Source organism: Ostrinia furnacalis, unplaced genomic scaffold (assembly GCF_004193835.3).
Source record: "Ostrinia furnacalis isolate ACB-3 unplaced genomic scaffold, ASM419383v2 OfSCF0753, whole genome shotgun sequence".
NCBI lineage: Eukaryota > Metazoa > Arthropoda > Insecta > Lepidoptera > Crambidae > Ostrinia > Ostrinia furnacalis.
In genome coordinates, this window is record NW_021130992.1 from 234,406 (window position 1) to 256,623 (window position 22,218).

At 37.5% G+C, this 22,218-nt stretch overlaps 1 protein-coding gene across 3 annotated transcripts in view; it reads right to left on the minus strand.

Annotated features, from left to right (window-relative positions):
* The window catches only part of drpr (multiple EGF like domains draper), a 33,242-nt gene extending 13,144 nt beyond the window's left edge, over positions 1-20,098 (minus strand). Inside the window, exons 1-12 of one of the 3 annotated variants that reach the window (XM_028300550.1) lie at positions 19,907-20,098; positions 14,040-14,285; positions 12,706-13,001; positions 11,880-12,126; positions 11,145-11,276; positions 9,868-9,985; positions 7,940-8,151; positions 6,462-6,607; positions 5,293-5,380; positions 5,028-5,090; positions 3,341-3,447; positions 1,958-2,119 (exon numbers count right to left, since the gene is read on the minus strand). In XM_028300550.1, coding sequence (XP_028156351.1) covers positions 1,958-2,119; positions 3,341-3,447; positions 5,028-5,090; positions 5,293-5,380; positions 6,462-6,607; positions 7,940-8,151; positions 9,868-9,985; positions 11,145-11,276; positions 11,880-12,126; positions 12,706-13,001; positions 14,040-14,128 — 1,660 coding nt within the window. In that variant the 5' untranslated portion in view covers positions 14,129-14,285; positions 19,907-20,098. Of the gene's footprint in view, positions 1-1,957; positions 2,120-3,340; positions 3,448-5,027; positions 5,091-5,229; positions 5,381-6,461; positions 6,608-7,939; positions 8,152-9,867; positions 9,986-11,144; positions 11,277-11,879; positions 12,127-12,705; positions 13,002-14,039; positions 14,286-19,906 lie in introns of all 3 variants that reach the window. The other 2 variants (XM_028300549.1, XM_028300548.1) reach the window with 2 other exon arrangements.
* Positions 20,099-22,218: the final 2,120 nt, after the last annotated feature.

Below are 22,218 nucleotides of genomic sequence, written 5' to 3' on the forward strand. Positions count from 1 at the left end.
ATAAAAAAGAAGTGATTGTTAGTGTATTAAGTTTTAGAATTATTTAGTTTTTAGGTGAAAGGTGATTCAACCTACTCTTTAAATAAGCTTCCATGCCATTTAACAAAACTATTTATCATGTATTTGAGAAATATAAGAATCCCAACTTCCCAACTAATATTATAAATGCGAAAGTAACTCTGTCTGTCTGTCTGTCTGTCTGTTACGCTTTCCCGCTTAAACCTCGCAACCGATTTTGATGAAATTTGGCATAGAGATAGTTTGAGTCCCGGGAAAGAACATAGGATAGTTTTTATCCCGGTTTTTGAAACAGGGACGCGCGCGATAAAGTTTTTCTGTGACAGACAAAAATCCACGCGGGCGAAGCCGCGGGCGGAAAGCTAGTAAATTAATAAACGGGTCTTGTGTCAAATAAACATTTATCTTGTTTCAATTAGCGTGTCTCCACGACACGAATTATTATTTCGAGATTAGCAAAAAATATAGGTAAGTAGGTTATTATTTCGGCTCAGAAAATTGACCGATTTGTAAATGTCAAACATTAGTTATTATCATCAAAGATCTAGTTTAATAATCTAAGTATATCTAATCTACATTAAATGATATACTTTGAATGGAAAACAAAATAAGCTTATGTTTGCAACACAAATAGGATCATTATAGTCAGTCAGACATTTTGCTATAAACGCCTGATCTCCCTATGCCTATTTCTATAATACGGTTCGTACAAGAACCAATACTATGCATTCCTAATAAAGTCAACAGGAATTTTATAGTACTTTATTAAGTTTTATTAAAACTGTCATTGAAAATTCACTTGCAATGAAATATAGATAATTTTGATCTAAGAAATATTAAAACTAATAAGGATACTACTAGGTGTTAACAAGTAACTACAAGAAGATTTAATGAACTAACTCAGTGAAATAATATAGTATTTTTATTGGGAAATTTAACTTTACACTACACCCACAAATAAGTTATTCACATAAACTCTACCATTCTCAAGAGACACTTCCCAAATAGAACTGGTTCCGGCTGAAGAGTCTACGGCAGCGACAATAGCTCTTGTTTTGAATCTGTTAACTTTTTCAAAACTTTCAATTGCCTTAAACAACATTGCGTCTGAATCGGAACGTTCAATATTTTGTGTCCAAGAAATACACTGATTTATTAACACATGATTTGTGGTGTCATTTTTCCATTCAGATATAGTACTAGTTGTAGTTTCTTCTGAGATTTTATTTTTAGGGTTCCGTAAAGACATAATATTACTTTCTCTTCTACCAGTAGAATGATTAGTGGTGCTTCCTTTTCCATCGTGGTTTGGATAAATAGCCGCTGTATTAGAGACGCCACACACAGTGTCGAACAATACGAGGTTTCCCAATACATCTGTTATTAAAACACAACACAACTTAATACAGTGCTACAGTACTTTTGAATACGTACCAAGTTTCCTAGGCAGACCTAGACCAAGAAAGGATGGTTAATTGTATTCAACAACAGCAACTATTTTTGAGAAATTGAAACATTAAGCGTCACTGTCAACGGCAGCGTAGGGTAGACGTGTACGCGTACTTGTACGCTGGCATATTATAATATCGCGTACGCAACGCTGCCACTCCGTCGGCAGTCACATTGTTTTGTATGTAAGTAGCAAACAGGCGTACACAAAGCGCACAAATACGCGTAAGTACACCAAGCGCACAAATACGCGTACGCTAGACGCGTACGACACCGTCGACTAGCAATTCATAAATATTTTGGTTAAACAGCTTGAGGAATATTAAATAAATTGCCTTTTACTATCTTATCTTAATCAAGGAAATTAGAAAACCATTTAAAACCAAATTATACGGTACTTGTGGGCGATTAATAATCGAATGATAATAATAAAAATTCACATATTTTCTGTTTCTTAAACAGCGTTTAGAGTGATAAAACTCACACACACCTCCCCAGCTAGCCTCGCATATACATTGTCCTGTGACGTGGTCGCAGCCCTTGGAGTTTGAGGAACAGTTGCAGGCGTGGAGACAGCCCTGGCCGAAGAAGCCGGCCGGGCAGCGCCGCTCGCAGCGCGCGCCCTGGTAGCCCGCGCCACACACGCACTCGCCTTTATGACGTGAAGAATATGGGTTCAATTCAAAATTCAAATTCAAAACGTTTATTTGCCAAAAACACAGTAATACAGGGTGACAATATTAAATAGGATAATGTGTTTAGTCTGCTCGCAGACGTGCAAAAATTACAGGATTCAATAGTATTAATGTCAAATAATTAAGAAAATGTCAATGTAAAATTAAATTAATAGTATCAATGTCGCCAATTTAAACATTTGTTCAAAAGCCAGCAAGTCAATCTGCTTTTAAATATAGGGCCTTGGAGTACTTTAAGTTCTTCCGGTAGTAGATTATACATAACTATACTCGTGTTATATGCATTTATCCCAACTAATATTATAAATGCGAAAGTAACTCTGTCTGTCTGTCTGTCTGTCTGTTACGCTTTCCCGCTTAAACCTCGCAACCGATTTTGATGAAATTTGGCATAGAGATAGTTTGAGTCCCGGGAAAGAACATAGGATAGTTTTTATCCCGGTTTTTGAAACAGGGACGCGCGCGATAAAGTTTTTCTGTGACAGACAAAATTCCACGCGGGCGAAGCTGCGGGCGGAAAGCTAGTTTTATATATATCCTTGGGTTAGACTCGTATGGCTATCTAGTCTTCAAATAGACGATTTTGAACCTTACTATAACGTGCTATAACTAAGCTGTAGTACGACGCCCTTTTAGAAGTTATGAGATTTTTAAACCATTTTGAACGATCGATGAACCAGATCTGTTTGGTCTCATATCGAATATTTTTTGTAAAACAAAATAATCAAAGATTAGCTTAACTTTGAATTTAACGATCAATCGACTTCTGCCCGACTGAAGATTTATTTTATTTACCTGTTTAATAAAAATATAACAAAGAAATAAAATTATTATTGCCATTTATGTCTATTATTTACAGGGTAAGTGACTAATTGTATTGTTTCCATCCAACAGGAAAACAATTAATTTAAATCTAAATGATTGATCATTTATTTTACAGTAGTCATTGAAATATATCGTTATTACATGTATCATTAATTTTTATTACGTAGGTATTACAAACGTAAGTGATTTCTAAGTAGCGTGATATGCACTTGCGGAAAACCAAACATGATTCCTATATTTACTTACTGAAATCATGGCTCACAGTGACAATTTTATTCATTGATAAATAAATTGTTTTAGTATAATAATAAAATAATGATACCTATATGAAAAATTTGCAAATTTAATCTTACCGTTAATTGGATTGCATGGTGAATCATTTTCACAGTCACAAGGTTGAAGGCACTTCAAGCCAAACCTTTTTCCATCGCATGGACGGTCACATTTCAAACCGTCAAATCTGGAACAAAATGGAAATAGAAAAATAGAAAATCTACTAAACTGCAGGGAATAAGAGCGATATAGTCTTAACTAAAACACTGTTTAGGAGGGTAGCACGTCAGCGCAGTTGTCGCCGTACAGCGTTATCGATTTTAAACGATAAGCTCATACACTTGTCGTCATCGATATGAACAAAAGAAGCACTAACCCTGGCGTGTCATACGAGCAGCTAGCGTTGTTGTAACAGTAGCGATGCTTGTCTCGACAAAGATGTACTCCCAATAAAATCTTATTCTACATCGATTTTAGATGACAAATTTATTGGTTTATCGTCTAAAATCGACATAATAAGTCCTCAACACCCACTGGTGGTAACAAATGGAGTACTAACCCTGCCGTGCAATGCACTCGCCGGTGTCGTGCGAGCAGCTGGCGTTGTTGTGGCAGTCGCATGTATCAGCGCAGTTGTCGTATATCGGGTAGAGGTAGCGCAACGATATAATTTTATCGTCATTTTATCGATATTGACGATAAGCCAATAAATACATTTGTCATCTAAAATCTTCAAGTATAAACAAACAAATAAATCACTAACCCTGGCGTGCAAGTGCACTCGCCGGTGTCGTGCGAGCAGCTGGCGTTCTTGTGACAGTCGCATGTATCAGCGCAGTTGTCGTATATCGGGTAGAGGTAGCGCAACGATATAACTTTATCGGAACATTTTATCGATATTGACAATAAGCCAATTGTCATCTAAAATCTTTAAGTATAAATAAACAAATGAATCACTAACCCTGGCGTGCAAGTGCACTCGCCGGTGTCGTGCGAGCAGCTGGCGTTGTTGTGACAGTCGCATGTATCAGCGCAGTTGTCGTATATCGGGTAGAGGTAGCGCAACGATATAATTTTATCGGAACATTTTATCGATATTGACGATAAGCCAATACATTTGTCGTCTAAAATCTTTAAGCATAAATAAACAAACGAATCACTAACCCTGGCGTGCAAGTGCACTCGCCGGTGTCGTGCGAGCAGCTGGCGTTGTTGTGGCAGTCGCATGTATCAGCGCAGTTGTCGTATATCGGGTAGAGGTAGCTCAACGATATAACTTTATCGGAACATTTTATCGATATTGACGATAAGCCAATACATTTGTCATCTAAAATCTTTAAGCATAAATAAACAAATGAATCACTAACCCTGGCGTGCAAGTGCACTCGCCTGTGTCGTGCGAGCAGCTGGCGTTGTTGTGGCAGTCGCATGTATCAGCGTAGTTGTCGTATATCGGGTAGAGGTAGCGCAACGATATAATTTTATAGGAACATTTTATCGATATTGACGATAAGCCAATACATTTGTCGTCTAAAATCTTTAAGCATAAATAAACAAATGATCACTAACCCTGGCGTGCAAGTGCACTCGCCTGTGTCGTGCGAGCAGCTGGCGTTGTTGTGGCAGTCGCATGTATCAGCGCAGTTTTCGTATATCGGGTAGAGGTAGCGCAACGATATAACTTTATCGGAACATTTTATCGATATTGACGATAAGCCAATTGTCATCTAAAACCTTTAAGTATAAATAAACAAATAAATCACTTACCCTGGCGTGCAAGTGCACTCGCCGGTGTCGTGCGAGCAGCTGGCGTTGTTGTGGCAGTCGCATGTATCAGCGTAGTTGTCGTATATCGGGTAGAGGTAGCGCCACGATATAATTTTATCGGAACATTTTATCGATATTGACGATAAGCCAATACATTTGTCGTCTAAAATCTTTAAGCATAAATAAACAAATGATCACTAACCCTGGCGTGCAAGTGCACTCGCCTGTGTCGTGCGAGCAGCTGGCGTTGTTGTGGCAGTCACATGTATCAGCACAGTTGTCTCCGTACAGCGGGTAGGGACAGCGCTCCTCGCAGCGCAGGCCGCGGTAGCCCGGCGCACATAGGCAAGATCCTGTATGAATGCTTTACTCAGTAAGGTGTCTTATGAAGCGACTATAACTACACTTGCGGATTTTTTATGAATACGATGAAATTCTTTATTTATATCTAAACATATTTATTTAATTTGACATATGTCATACTTGCTGGCAACAACACACGTGTTGTTAATTAGAGATTAATTGAAAGCTATGCTACGAGTATAACATGTAAGAGCGGCCAAGGTGTTTAAAACTTCTAGGACGACACGATTTCGAGTTTGGAAAGCAACATGTTGTCTAAAATTTACAGAATGTTATGATAAGAAATAAATAAATAAAACATGTAGGTAGGTACAAAAAAAAAGATGTGATGCTAGATCGGCTGAAACTAGAGTCGATGCTGTTCTTTACATCGAAGAAGTTCCATTGACTTCAACCCTAGTCAACTTTGTTTTGCGGAGTAGGTATCACGATATAAACCTATTTATTGAAATGTTTAGCCACGAATACAGCTGAGAGCTGTTCTAACAAATCAGTGAGCCTTTTATGGAAAACATTCATGCGTCAGCGGGTCTAATGTTTGTAACAATTGTTACGCAAATAACCATATTTATGCCTATTGTGGGAATAGAAATCAATATTCATCTGAATACGCATTGTGGTTGGCGACGTAGTCACTGAACTCTTCCAGTTTATTATTTTATTAAAATACGTCAAAGCTATTACTTAAGTATTTAGGTACTATTCGTTCGCGTACTCCGTTCCCGGATAATCTATCTAAATCTAAAGGTGACTGACTAACTGACATAGTAATCTATCAACGCACAGCCCAAACCGGATTGGGCTAAAATTTGGTATGCAGTTAGATGTTATGACGTAGGCATCCGCTAAGAAAGGATTTTACGAAACTCCACCCGTAAGGGGGTAAAACGGGATCCACGCGTACGAAGTCGCGGGCGGCCGCTAGTCAGCATATAAGGCCTTATGGCATTAAATGCCATCCGGGCACTCAGCGATTAATACCGGGAGCAATCTATGGGAGTCGGGCTTGTTTTATTTGACACAAGTAAGGGTTGTCACCCGCAGAAATGTGGTCTATAATGATCACGTTACCGTTAACAGGTGAGCAGTGGGCGTCGTTCTCGCAGCGGCAAGTGCTTCGGCAGCCCTTGCCGTACGTTAGCAGCGGGCACTGGCGCGAGCACGCTTCGCCGCTCCATCCCGCTGCGCACTCGCACGCGCCGGTCCAAGGGTCACACCTGTACATTACCACGATGATTTGAACCTTATTCACTGAACATAAAGACGAACACTACATACTGCCACCATAATTTGAACCTTACCTATAGTCTGGTCTATGAGCACGTAGAATTTTGTACAATGACCCCAAGCTACCCATCCTTATCGCTCGCGCGTAATAATGTTCCTGTCGCGCTCGCACACTCACTGCGGGCGCTCGTCGCATAGTCGCGACAGCATTATAATTACGCGCGAGCGATAAGTATGGGTAGCTTGGGGTCATTGGACAAAATTCTAAGTGCTCACAGACCGGGCTTTAAAGGTATCATAAGGTTGATTTTATCAATGAAAGTTTTTAAAATGTTATGCCCTAAAGTGGATTAAATACTTGGTTGCACCATCTTACTTTAACTATAACACGTCACAAATCTGTCAAACTCCATACAAAAAACACCGGTTATCGTTATATTTACGGTTAAAGTTAGGTGGTGCAACTCAGCCTTAGTTTGTTACTCTTACCTATTGCTTGTGACATCTTTATTAACAAGAATAAAATTTATCAAATCCTTATCTTCATAATTATAATATGTATTATAAAATATACTCTGACCCTTCCGTCAGAGAAAAGCAAGAAATGTATAAAACTCATAAAAGTAGTGTACGTTTATTCCTTAAGTTTTTGTCATGTTTTCCCTAAAGTGTAGGTATTGAATAAATACAAGGACACAATACACAAAGTAATTGTTTGCTATGGAAAAATGCAATTTAAAAGTGTATTAAGTTTCACTGGTGAATTTAATGTGTCATGAATAATTAGCACTGGTAAATTATGTGTTTATTTTCCCGCATTTTTTACCTTTTGTCATTCGAGTTTATAACAGACATAAATTCGGCTGTTTCAGTTGGTATTCGATGAGTTTCGCCAGCCACTCAATTTGTACCAATTGGTATTACGAGTAAACAGAATTGAAACGCAATTGATATAAATTTGAAGAATCGTGTTTATCATTAGAATACGCAACACATACAGTATGTCAAACAAAAACCATCTCCGATCGGAGAAAACAGGCGAGATCAAATCTAAACTCCCTGTTACAGTTTTATTTCTATGGGGAGGTAAGGCTTTTATAGATTTAGATGTTTACATAGAGTTGGTGTTTTTAAGTACCAGAATAACATGGCCTCTTTTTAAATCAGACTGATTCTTTTTGAAAACTATAAAGATACTTTGATGCCCGTTTTCACCATAAACCCCTAATTTTTAAGTGACCGCTATGAAAACAAAAATCCTGTTATGTGTTACCTGGATTGGTTAAAACGGGAATTAATCATTTGTAAGTAGATTCACTTACATATCAGTGGTCTCCGGGTTGCACTCGCACTCTTTATCGCACCGTGCACCCCACTTGCCGTCCTCGCAAGCTCGCACTTGGCAGAATTCGCCCTTCCAGCCCGGTTTGCACGTGCACGACCCGTTGCGAGGGTTGCACTCGCCGCCATGTTGGCAGGAGCAGTTGCCCAAGCAGTCCACACCGTAGTGACCGAGCGGGCACACGTCACGACACTAGAAGGTTAAATTTACGTTCAAAAGGTTTTTATGCGTGCGAATGCATATACAGTAGAACGCCGATTAACCAAATCGCCAATTATCCGAATCGGTCCTAAGCGTAATATAAAATTTAAAACCAAGTAATTTTTGATTTTTTTGTTGGAATTCGGATATATTTCAACTGAGCGTTATTGTAGCAGTTCTACAATAACGCCAAGTAGAAATATATCTGTTTGTTAAACTAATTAAAGTTTATTCGATGTGTGACAGTTGGTTTTTCTCTATTACCAGTATATGTCCGATTATCCGAATTTACCCCGGTCCCAATTAATTCGTATAATCGGCGTTCTACTGTAGTACATAAAATAGAATTCAAATATTGACATTATAAATGATACTGATATAAGATAGAGAAAGGGGAAGAGAGGGTTTCCCTAGAGTTGCAGTACAGATGTGGCATTTTACTGAGCCCTCGCGCGGACTTCTTGAGAGAAAAGCAAGTGCTGTTGCACTGTATTGTTTCATTTACCTACACTGATGCAAGATTCGCGAACTTAATTAGATAATAATCTACCAAACATGTTACACATTAATAGACGGCTAATGAAAATATTTTGCTGAACATGACGACACTTCCTTCACGGCACTAAAAGGTCAAGTTTACATTCCAATAGGTTATCTTTTAGGTATGTTTTAAGCAAAAAGAAAACGTAGCAACTTTATTTGCAGTAACTGAAAAATTTCGACAAACACCCGCGACTTTTGAAGAAGGAGAAAATGCCAATATGTCAGAGAGGGAAAGAAACAACGCCTTGTGGTTCCAGGTGGTGGTTCAGTAACTACTTGCATTACAACAATATTGCAAAAACATCGATAGCCAAATCTCGGTTTTGTACTCTGCTGCAATACCCCCTGTTTGTATCGCAGTCTTATAGATGCTTAATGCTTTGTCAAATTTACATTTCCAGTTGCTGAAACAGCAACTCGCTTGTCTACATTGCGCCTAAGAAACATTTGTGTTATCAGGTTAAGTCAGCGGCCGTTTTAAATCCAAGAATTGCGAGAAACTAAGAGTAGGCGCACACCGTTGATTTTTCGTCGGCCGATAGTTTAGTCGGGCAGTTGATCAGTATGGGAGTGCGCACACTACGCCGATTCGATTTGGCCGATTCTTCATACAAATTAAAATCGGGCACAACTATCGGCCAACTAAAAATCAACGGTGTGCGCCTACTCTAAAAATCAACGAGCAATGCAAAATCAAGGAAATAAAAAATACATTTTCATACAACATAGATTTTCCTCCATAAAAACTGCTTAAATATTCGCGGTCGAGTTGCATGACTGTGGCATTGAAGATAAGAAAAAATAGTCACTAGATGTAGCAACAACGATCGGTCTGCGCGCTATTTATCTGCCTACGTCCTACGCAATGTTCTCAATGAGGACAAATATTTCATAGAACCGCGGACAACTGCATTGATCTTTGAATTTAAAATCTCATAACTGATTATGCAGTGCCAAATTAATTACGATGATAAAAAGAAAATGTAAAATAAAAAAAGATAATCTTTCGGTTTCGCATTGGCAAACGCCAGTCAAAGGAGAATATTTTAAGTTACATCAATAACACAAATATCCCAACACCAAAATAAGTAGTAGACTCAAAACTAATATAAAAAATAATAATAAAAATTAAGAAAAGAGTATTTAGTAGTGTTTGTGGCGTACTTTTTCCCCGGTGTACCCGGCTTCGCACTGGCACACGCCAGTCACGTGGTGGCAGCCCGCACCATTGGCACATTCGCACGTCCGCTCGCACTTCTCGCCCCATCTTCCCGTTGGGCATCTGAAATAGATAACCAAAACGTAATTCTAACTAACCCGTTTCATTAATAAGAAACTCAAACAGAAAATTACTTAGGTGTATTTTATCAGGTTATTTTAAATTTCAATTAACAAATTGTTTTATTAGAAGCTAAATTAAGAAAGCATGCTTATTTACATTACAACTAATATTATAAATGCGAAAGTAACTCTGTCTGTCTGTCTGTCTGTCTGTCTGTCTGTCTGTCTGTCTGTCTGTCTGTCTGTCTGTCTGTCTGTCTGTTACGCTTTCCCGCTTAAACCTCGCAGCCGATTTTAATGAAATTTGGCATAGAGATAGTTTGAGTCCCGGGAAAGAACATAGGATAGTTTTTATCCCGGTTTTTGAAACAGGGACGCGCGCGATAAAGTTTTTCTGTGACAGACAAAATTCCACGCGGGCGAAGCCGCGGGCGGAAAGCTAGTAATAGATAACTCTAATTGTGTAGTATGTAATTAATATAATGTAATAATTAGTTTGATACACTATTATCATAGGTTACGTTGTACTATTGGCTCTGGGCTATTCAATAATCCCAACTAATATTATAAATGCGAAAGTAACTCTGTCTGTCTGTCTGTCTGTCTGTCTGTCTGTCTGTTACGCTTTCCCGCTTAAACCTCGCAACCGATTTTAATGAAATTTGGCATAGAGATAGTTTGAGTCCCGGGAAAGAACATAGGATAGTTTTTATCCCGGTTTTTGAAACAGGGACGCGCGCGATAAAGTTTTTCTGTGACAGACAAAATTCAACGCGGGCGAAGCCGCGGGCGGAAAGCTAGTAACAAATAATTCCGCTGTTCTCAAGCATTAACTGTCTCTCTAATGACCTATTGTGACAGTATTGGCGTATGTGCAATGTCCATGAGTGATAGATAATGTTGTAAACATGTTTTAAAACGATAAGATGATAATTAATCATAAACAGTTATTATTTGATAAATATCTGTTACTTGCAAGATTAAAAATTATATAATTTAAACGACCGAGTACAAAGAGAAATGATACCAATAACTTTAGTTATAATTTTATTAATATTGACTTTACGGATTGTGGCGGTAATGGCGGTTCGTTTATATCGCGATCGTGCCATTGTTGAATAATGACAATGAGTGTATCGTATGTTACTTGTTTTGCTTACTTGTTGGCGCAAACTTCCCCGGTCCAACCGGGAGTGCAGTCGCACTCGCCCGTGAAAAGTTCGCAGGTTCCTTTGTTCTGGCAGCGACAGCCCTGGGGGCAGGGGTCACTGCCTGGGCAATGCTGTTCACATCTACGAAACGATAACAAACCATTAGTACATCGTGTCGAACGTGATTGACTGGGCAAGGGCTTGTACAAAACAAAAATAATGTTCAAGTCTTCTCAAATAGGTACTGTCTGTACATGAAATGCAATGACAATGAATATTAGTTTGCTGATACACATGGTACCTATTTGATTAATTTACAGTGACATGTTTAGGAAGCTACCACTTTAACAATCAACTAAATGTTTAATGTGTAGCTATTGTTAAATTGTGTATTTTGCAATCGCATGTAAATATTACAATATTATAATAACTTAATACTGTCTTAATTGTGTATCGAACTGTAGTGCATGTAGGCTATAAACTAACGCCCGATTCCCATATTGGAAAGCAGGTAGGAGACCAAAGTACCTACAGTAGATTAAGATCTGAAGATTGCTAAAATATTGGGATAGAAGATCAAATATGGGAATCGGGCGTAAAAGGTATGGTATGGATTGTGTAATATAATTTACAGTCTTGTAATTATAAGTATGCAAGAGTTGGAGTGGACAAGAATTACTTAATAATTAATTAATTTCCAATCATATGTAGGAAAAAACAGTGTACATAGTATGGCACACTTACAGCGGTCCTGTAAAACCTGGCAAGCAGGTGCAAGCCCCAGTGGCAGGGTTACACGTAGCATTGTTTTGGCACTGGCACTTCTGGTCGCAGTTGTCGCCAAAAGTGGGCGGGGCGCACGCACGCTCGCACGAGCGCCCGCGCCAGCCCGGGGCGCACGCGCATTCGCCCGTCAGCGGCTCGCAGGTACCCCCGTTCAGGCAGTGGCATGAGTTCTGGCAGTTACGACCCCATTTGCCTTCGGGGCAGGCTAAAAACGAAATTGCGTCAATAACCTTGCGTTAATATTAGGTCAAAGTGTGGTAGTCTGGCATTACAAGCTTCCTAAACCAAATGACAATCATTATCGTATGTCAACTGAAAAGAGCTTGTCATATTAAAGTTCTGTAACATAAAAACATCAACCACTTTTTGCTTTTAAATGAATCTTCAACAACTTTCACTTTGCAGACACCCTCCCGGAGTAACTCATTCAATTGTCGTACGGATATCGTTTAAGTAGAATTAAGGATCTTGTCTGATCAAAAAATACGGCACACATGGCTTGCAAATTGTTGTATCAGACTGAAGTAGCAATAATAATTGTAGTGTGGTATTTCCGTCGCATACTTTTTCTAACTTGGTTTCATAACCTAATTCTATTTTTATGTATATCCCCCGCTTTGCAACCATCTGCAAATGATAGCCTAATGTCTACCATTGATATCTCCCGCCGTCTGAAATCAGTTACAGCTTCGATTCCCCTGCGTATCAAGTACAAGTTGAATCTATAAATAAACACAGCTACTTTTAATGATATTAGCAGTTAAAATACAAGCGGAATACTGACATATATCACAGGCCGGGCCCCCATATCCGTGCTCGCACGCACACGTATTCGGCGCCACACATTTGCCGTGCTCGCACTTCTCTATGCACACCGGCACGCACTGGACTCCATGCTTATCAGGTGCGTAGCCTGAGCAGCACTCTTGCACTGGCCTGTACTTGGGCAGCGTCTCGGTCTTGAATATTTGACGAAACTTAATTGTATACTTCGAACATCGCGGCGGAATGTTCAAACACCACGCGTACTCCTTTACTTGGTAGGGTTGATTCTCTGATACACGTATTGTCGTTGTGTACCTAAAAACAAACTTGACTTTTACTTGAACTCAGATAAAAATAAAGAAGTTTTCTACAATGAATCACTTCGAATAGATTGACGTCACACCAGCATATTGCGCACATTTTTATCAAGTTTGTGCCAAAGAACATTTAACCAACTCGATCGACCTTTAAACCATACCTACATCTTACTTATTGGTAACATTTATCAAAATTGCAATTTTATAAAAAGTTCCAGACAGAACAAAGACAATGCAGAAAGGGAAGTTCGATAAAAGTTAACTGACCCATTGAACAACGAGCCTGATCAGCAGTAATCAGTCACCCCAGCAATCGTTCAAAAGGCAAATACACAGTAGGTTCATAAAGTAAGTACCCATATTGCTTACTGGACCATATAGATACACCTACTGATTAAGTGATGCAGAACAATGAAACACAATGTCACTGCCAACCATGTAAATAAAAGGATAGGCACAGTCACAGAACAAACTTTACGTTTGTAACATCTTGAAATACGCGGAAGTCCTTATCTTTAACTCAATGGCGAGTATAATGAATTTCTCTTAGTGCATTGTTAAAGTAATTCGGATAAGCGTGAACGATGACCAAGAATTCCGACGTGACTAGTTATAAACATTATTTATCTCTTAATACAAACAATTATCACACGCAATGTTATTTGAGATGGACTAATTTATAGTTAGGAGTTCTTCTTGTTAGTAATAAATACTGCAGTAAGATGCTCTTAAGTGTTGTGTGCTCCAACAGTCGTTAAACTTGGTCCACCGTTTCATATTTTTATACTTTATTGACTGTTAAATATGTTCTTAGACTACTTAAATCTATTACAATAAAGACTTAGTTATTACCTGCCATTTATATCATCGAATTCTTACATGTTTTAGATACCTAATGCCCGTTTTTACCATCAATCCCTAATTTTAAAGCGACCCCTATGACAACAAAATTCCGCTTATGTGTTACCATAGGGGTCACTTAATTTAGGGATTGATGGTGAAAACGGGCATAAATCTATTTTATTATAATACTTACAGTTCCTGCCTGGTGCAGACATTTGGTCCTTCGAGGAGTGCGCTCGCCGTAGCCACCAGCAGCAAAACCGTCGCAATTTTTCGCCACATCTCGACTTTTGTTCACGCAATTCTGAACCGAGTCTCCATAACAAATCGTTTGTTTTGGCGCGATTACGTCACAATATGCATTCAAATTAGGTTCCTTGTTTGTTTCGTTGCTTACTGGGTACTGGCTAATGTTCCTGGTAATGTCTAGACGATATGTCTGCAAAGAACAAAGATATTAATTAGTTTATTGCGTTTCAGTTAAAGAGTAGGTAGGACATTATGTATTTTATCCATGTGATGAAAAGATGTATTGAATATTGATTCAGCATAATTTAGGATTAGAATTCTTGATATAAATTATTCGATCTGTGACGGATGCGCATTGCGCATCCTCTAAACATGATAATTTTATAAATTCAACAATGTGAAAGTTCCAAAGTAGGTGTGCTATTAGCAGCACAATTAGTGAGTATTTCATTTTATAATAAATACATAAAATATATTATCTAAAGTATGCTGAAAATACGGACCTTTCAGGGCAAATATACATGTTGGTGTTCAAGGAGTTGAGTACCAATTATTTCTGGTCTATTTAAACTGCTTCTGCACGCTTGCACAGACATCGAACTAGCTTTCTATTCTTACCTACTTTATCTATATTTCTTCTATTATAGTATTATTTATTTTTAGTCGCATCTACCTAATTTCCAGCTGGTTAGTCCTGCTTGACACTAAGTAAATAATCACTAGGTGCCTACGTTTTATGTAGAGGCACTAACTTACCTAAATTACTACATGCTCATTCACACAATAATTCAATGGGAATTATGGATTCGAAAAAAAAATCAACATCTGTTTACAAATTCACAACAGGCTACCGTGTCATATTCGTGCCAGGTTCGAGCTCGTTTGGCACTAAAAACGGTTCAATTTCAATGAAGGTCATTGGAAATGCCGTTACTTAGGTAGTGCCTTTACAGTTAGTCAAACAAATCATTGACAAACCTACGCTTTCATCGAAGCACAGAGGTCCATAAATCTAAAACAATATTTTTTGGACGATTTCTTGAGTCAAATTTTTATGGAGTAGGACCGACTAATTAGATGAGTAGGCTAAAATCTTGGTCCAGGGCTAATATGCGGCATATTAGCATATTATATACCTCAAATTTCTGAATAATGACATAGATTTGGACGATTAACAGTGGTTTAGATATTCGTCTAAGGACGTAGGTCGTAGACTCTATCAGGAAGACTACAGCAGTCTTGCTTTTACTACAAAATGTAATATCCATCAACGAGCCAGATGCCCTCAAAATTCGCGAATTCTTCTCAAATCCTTTATGGCGCCATTTATTAGTGCAAACATCGGAATTTGGCACTCTGACAATACGAATCTTAAATGGAAAATGATGTAAGAAATAGTCATTATGCCGCCCAAAATTTTTGGCGGGTAGTTAATTTTGTTGTTTACTTTTGGGCCAAAAGTAAACAACAAAATTAACTACAAACCACGTGTGTGCAAACAAAATCGTTTATAAGGTCGTTCGTAGGTGTATTAGGGCAATCGAGGTATTGGTATTATAAATGTACTTTAACAGTTTCGGACAGGCATTAGGCAGCATTTTGATATTATTATATTTAAATTTTATCAGTTTTTAAAATATGTATATGTACCTACGTCGACATGTAGCATAGAAGTAAAGACTCTACATAAGTAGTTAATCCATTTGCGCATATTTAGCACTATCCATCTATGTTGAGATAATCCTGAGAATCAAGAGGGACATAATACAGATAGTCTGTCTGTATAGAAACGATTAATTCTAGTTACACCACAGTATTCATTTACTCTTAATGGCATATTATTTGACCATCCTGTTTGTGTAGATCTGTCGGCGTTGGATCAGACAAAAATATTATAATTTACACATTTTACATAAACTAGCAATAATTATTCAAATGTTTACTATTACTATTACGCCCTTACTTATTATCAGTTTCCTGAAATGAACTTGAATTACGCTTTTGATAAACAAATAAGTCTGAACGCAGTCTGAATCATCATGACATGATTATTATGTAAGCAGGAATCATCCTCAGAAGACACTAATACCACCACCAACATGTCTCCCAATCCCAATCACAGTAAATCGAACCAGACTGGGCGCTGAGGAAGGTAAAGAGGGCAAGGAGGTGTGCTCCCGACATCTTGATTGACATTATATTTCTCTTGACGACAAAGTGTGCATTATGTCACTATGTAGGTATTCATGTAGGTAGTGACTAGTGGGGACACCTACTGCGAGCATGAATGCGTCAAATAAAACCGTCCTCTTGTAGGGATAGATAGGTTAATTCAAATTCTTTATTGTAAGTTTCTAAAATATTTTTGCAGGACTTTAACTGAAGCTTCGGGTTTGGTACGTCGCCGAGTGTACTGACTCAGTACTCTCAGTACATACTGACTGACTACGACGGTTCATTCTCGGAACCCGCAGTTAATCGTCTGGCTGGTGCTGACGACAATAACATGAGCATATGTCACACGCATATTATGCTGGCTTACAACGTGAAATACCAGGGCTGAGGCTGAGCATTGCAATAGAATAGAGATTACAAAGGAGCAGTCTCAGAAAAAAGTGAAAGTGACAACACCACGAGACACGATAAAAGTTGGCACAAACAAAATCGTATCTCTTGTTTCCGTATTTCTTTCGATCTTGTATGCGTATCCTATTAATTATGTAAGCATACAACACCGCAAATACACTAGGCACTTGTACGTTTGAACTGTCTAATAAATAGGTCAAATAGGTACTCCTCACAATTCAAGGATATGCCAAGCAATTATCACACTCATACATAAACGAAATGCAAGCGTTGTGAATATTGTCAAAACACCAGAAGCGTTAGTGCTGTGAAGACAAAACAATTGAGGTCGTTAGTTAAACAGGTCACTCTACCAACGTGTGGGCAAATATTCAAGCGCTCGAATCGCATTCGCGTGAAGAAAGTAGAGCGAAGTCTATACTACGCGCGCTTTAGCGCTTATTCATTAATAAATTACTTATAATACAAAGGGCTAGTTTTTTTTAGAGTCCCATAGATTTAACAAAAATCGTGTCAAACTGATTTCTACGCGGGCGTAAGTGCAGACTGAAACTATTAAGAGTTTTACTGGCTAACAAATTGTAATTAAACTTAAATCAACGAAATAAAATATTACCATAAAGTACACATAGTAGGTACACTATTGTTAAGACAAGAGTATCTTCAGAAAATGTGTTGAGCATCTGTTGGCTGAATGGCAAAGTAGGAAACAAAGATTACTCATAGCTTCTTGGTAAAAATTAGCAACTTTACATAGGTATTTTGTTACAATGTGTGTATGTACCTACCTACCAGGGGTTCAATCACCCAATTTAAATATTGTATTTTTACTTCATTAAAGCTGAAGCTGAAACTACTAGAATGTATTAAGTAAGTAAAGAAAATAAAATTAAAGATAGGTAAGTAGCAAGTAGGTAGGAACATTTTTGTATATGTTACGGTTAATGTGATAAATTGAAAATTAATAATAATAACCGGTTATTATGAATAATCACTGACAGTCGCGGTAAAAGTGATAAATAAATCACATTTAACAGTGATTATTTAATAATTATTATTGAAGCTTAGTACTAACAAATTTCATAAAAGAGAACAACATCTTGTGTACGTGCTCGTGTACAGCCAAACTTTTGAACGTTTTGATATCATATATTAATATAATTTGGCATAATGAGTTTGGAGTGTTTCTTGCATAATATTACTTTTCCATGATGCCTATAACATAATGTTTTAATTTAAAGTGAAAAATAGGTTAAGGTGCGGCGGGGGTGGCTCTTGGGCCACCCCTAAGCCGCCTACTTAGTTTTATACACACATAAATGACCTCATATTAATCACATTTACCAAATCTTGCGGTAATTATTCATAATAACCGGCGATTATTCATAATTTTCACATTTATCACCTTGACCGTAACATATATTCCATTTTCTTCCATAAACTTTGAATTTTTGACTAATTTCAATATAACATTACTACATGTACCTAATATATCATTAGAAAGAAGAGAAGCTAGAGATGTGTTAAGATCATTGGCAATCCATTATCACCATTCATTTTTTTTAAATCGTATTCTAAGTAGAATTTTTCATCTTGGTTTGTACTTTTGTTAAACTTTGGCGGCTCGTAACTAGCTATCCAATCATTATTTGGATATGAAATTTATTTGATTCGACTAAAAACATAATTCACGCGAAAAAAATTGAAGCAGTTTTTAGGTCAAATTTCGGAAAATAAATAAATGAAAACAAAAAAAGTAGCCCACTTAGGGTCAAATGGGCGAACTTGTATAATATTCTTAAAATGAACCTTCTGCCAAACACCCTGTATAAAAGAAGGTGACTAGAAGATAGGATTCATATCAAAATTTTCGTTGCAAAATCGCTCTATTCCTACTAGGTAGGTACTTGAGAAAAAACAGTATTTAGCTTATTGGGCTATCATTCATGACAACAGAAAAAATATTACTTGTCTAATCTTATCTCTGAGAGCATTGATTGGTATTTTAGCACACACAAGTCAATTAAATCGCTACCACTTAAATAAAAGATATTGTGAAAATGGTCTGATTAACTTCTTAGATTAATTGAAACCATTTCTTATCCAAGAATATTTTATAAACTTTTCTAGTCTCTTAAATTTTAAAACATCAAATTTAAAGTTAACTGACACTATGATGTCCCACCACTGTAATGTAGTAAATAAAGACATTTTGTATTTGTATCCTTATGCCCACAAAATGTGATGTCACAGTAGTTTCAGAGCCATAGAAGCAAAGTCATGACATTATACAGATAGCAACATGAAAGCTAAACAAAGAGTTACTTAGAATCACTTACACATACTTATACCTTAAACCGACAAAAAAAATGATTTAAAATTAACGAAAATAATAAGTAGGTATTAAGGTAGATAGCAGTGATGTGTTGTGTAGGTTTGAGACGTAAAAACCAATTCCAAAGTTGAAATTCTATTATGCCGCATGGCTTCTGAATAATTATCAAAAAGGTATTGAGGAGCAAAGCAATAAACGTATGCTTTGCTCCTCAATACCTTCTATAATAGTATGGAAATTTAAGATTTCCAGAAACAACAAGATTCAGTTGTTCTGTTTGTGTGTACACAGGGAGGGATATGATCGTTTAAATAATACTAAGCAGAAAGATATTTAAACTAAGTAGGCTATCTATACCTAGCTGGATATAATTCTTTGTACTTATTTTTTCGTATAAAATTTTGTATTATGCACTGTTAACATAATTAACAGCAATTAGTGCCTAATGATTATTGGCATTGCAATATCTTGCAACTTGCAGATAAGTACATTCTTATTTTTAAATTTTCTCAAGTTATTGGTTGCTTAATTCAAAGATTACAAATCAATTTGATTGTCTTGTCATCACCATCATCAACAGACCTTGAGTGACCCAGATAAAATTCATCGACATTTCAATCATTTTATTGTTTACTTGAGCAATATTATATCTGTAAGTGATCGTAGACAACAACAAACCAGTTTTGTAATTAAATAGGTAGTTAAATACGCTACCAGTTACACTTCTATAGAGTAACAGCTTGACAGTCATCAATTACATTTTGTTCAGTGCAACATACTGTGGAACTAAAATCTAACTCATAATACTTCTTCGAATACCTAGAATCTTTTGTTTCTTATTCGCTAGAAGTTAACACTGTCACTACATTTAATGAATCAGATTTACTTACTATTCCGCTGTGAAGCACTTTTATTTAACACTTCACTTTAGTCCACAATGTTAACGCTCATTAAACGCACAAGCAATTACTAATTATGAAAATAGTTCTTTTAAATTATTTTACGCATAAATTTAATAAAAACAAAAGCCAAACAGAATTACATCGTCACATCACCAAAACACAAGAGTGATTGATGAATGAATGAATTGCTGTGATGAATTGGATGGGTTAAAAAATCTGTGGTTAAATCAAAATTGAACCAAGACCAATAAACCAACAGGAAAGAGCTAATGAATGAATGACTCATTCATATAATAGAAGCCCATTGACGTTGTATACTATGGACGGGGCTATCGTTTTAGCGCTCACCAGTTGGCGCCATTGTAGAGTGAGGTCCTGTCACTTGCTAGTAGCGAAGACAGTGGCGCTGGCTGGTGAGCGCTAAAGTGATAGGAGGACCATCGCATTTGCACTCATTAAGATGGCGCCACTGTAGAGTAAGGTCCTGTCAATCGCCAGGGGTGCCAACTGTTAAGTATAAAAACGATAGCCCTCCCCGATTGCGCCAACTTTTGACGTCTCAAATTCATTGGCGCTTCTTCTGCAGTTGCGCTCCGTTTTTCATTCCAGCGAGGTGCAAATTCGGTATCACGGTAAAATTTATGCGCAAAACAGAGTCGAACGAAGCTGGGCGTAAAACGCACATCAAAATTAAGGACGATGTCGAACTTCAAGTGTTGGTTGCACTACTTTTGACTGAAAGTAATAACGTTTACTGTGTTTTAAAGAATTTTCTAATTTTACTCGAAGGAGCAGCTGCTTTCTGTTTACGTCTATGCGTCGTTTCAACTAACTGTCAAAAAAACGATATCGCGATACGGATTTGTCAAAACAACTGATGTTCGTTCGTCGTCCGGGCGTGTGGAAGATGTCAATTTTTAGCGCAATCGGGGCACTGTCCACTTTCATCCAGTCACGCTCCATTTTCATTCCAAATCCAGCTGAAGTGCAATACGGTATCGCGGTAAAGTTCACGCGCAAACAAAGACGAAACAACAGATTTATGTACTTTCCATTAAAAGTCCGAACACCTTATTTTTTAAATAAAATTACTAAATCACAGCAATTATTCCCACAGGAATTAGCGGGAAAATCCTTTTGTATGAAAAATCTAAACCGCTTAAGTAGACCTGAGCCCCGATTACGGTAATTTTTAACGTCAACAATCCAGACACGCTTCTCGATTCTGCGATACGATTGGTCGTTCAACAGCGTACGTCAGCTGTTTTGACCAATCGTATCGCAGAATCAGAAACGCGTCTGGATTGTAGACGTTATAAAAGTTACCGTAATCGGGGCTCTGAAGTGATGCAGTGACTGCGCGCTCTCCGCCCTCTATCACGAAAACGGTTCACCGTATAAAAAAAGTTTTTAAACAAAATTTGTAGAGAATTTAGTATTCTACAATATTGATAATAAATACAAATAGCAAAAAACCCACAGGAAATGAGATATTTCTAAAAAAAGCGCAAAAAACCGATTTTTGTGACCGTTGACCTTGAAATTTAATAGTTGGGTNGTAGAATAACGTCTACCGCTACATAATTATTTTAATCCACAGTCAGACTAACTATAAGTTTAACAAAATATCATTTTTATCGGAATTAATTAATTTTTGAATCGAGTCACACGATATCATTCGATGACTTTGCGAATGCAGTACGATGATACGATTACTTTTAAGTTGCGGCAATCACTAAAATTCGCTAAAATGACACTAATGACGTTTAAAAAGTGGCACGCTCGGCTTCATACAAATTTTGACACATGCTGCATCTATCCTTATCTGTGATTAGAGTAGATACAGCAAGTTGATCGTCAAAGCGTGCCATTCCGATATGTCCAAATGGACATACATGGTCGAGTGATGTTCATGTAATCCGATTACAACAATCGGTTACGATGATTTTACGAGAACAGTAGTACGAACACGGTAGAAAGAAGATATTATTTACGGATTGAGAATTGTAATTAACAGGCTAACAGCACAAGTAGCAAATAATTAATAAGAATAAAGTAGCAGTAGAAGAAGTATAAAGTAGCATTGTTCTTAATACATATCCTGCGATGTACTCTTAAGAGTTAAAACCATGGTCTCTGTATGTGGTGCACTCATACCGATCCCAAGGAACCGTACTTACTCATAACAATAAGACACACACTGATCCTTGTATTCATGCACTTGACAAATGGCAATGCCAGATTTTGTATGGAAAGTGGCGTCTTTTTTTTTTCGAGCGGCCATCGACCAAACTTTGTTT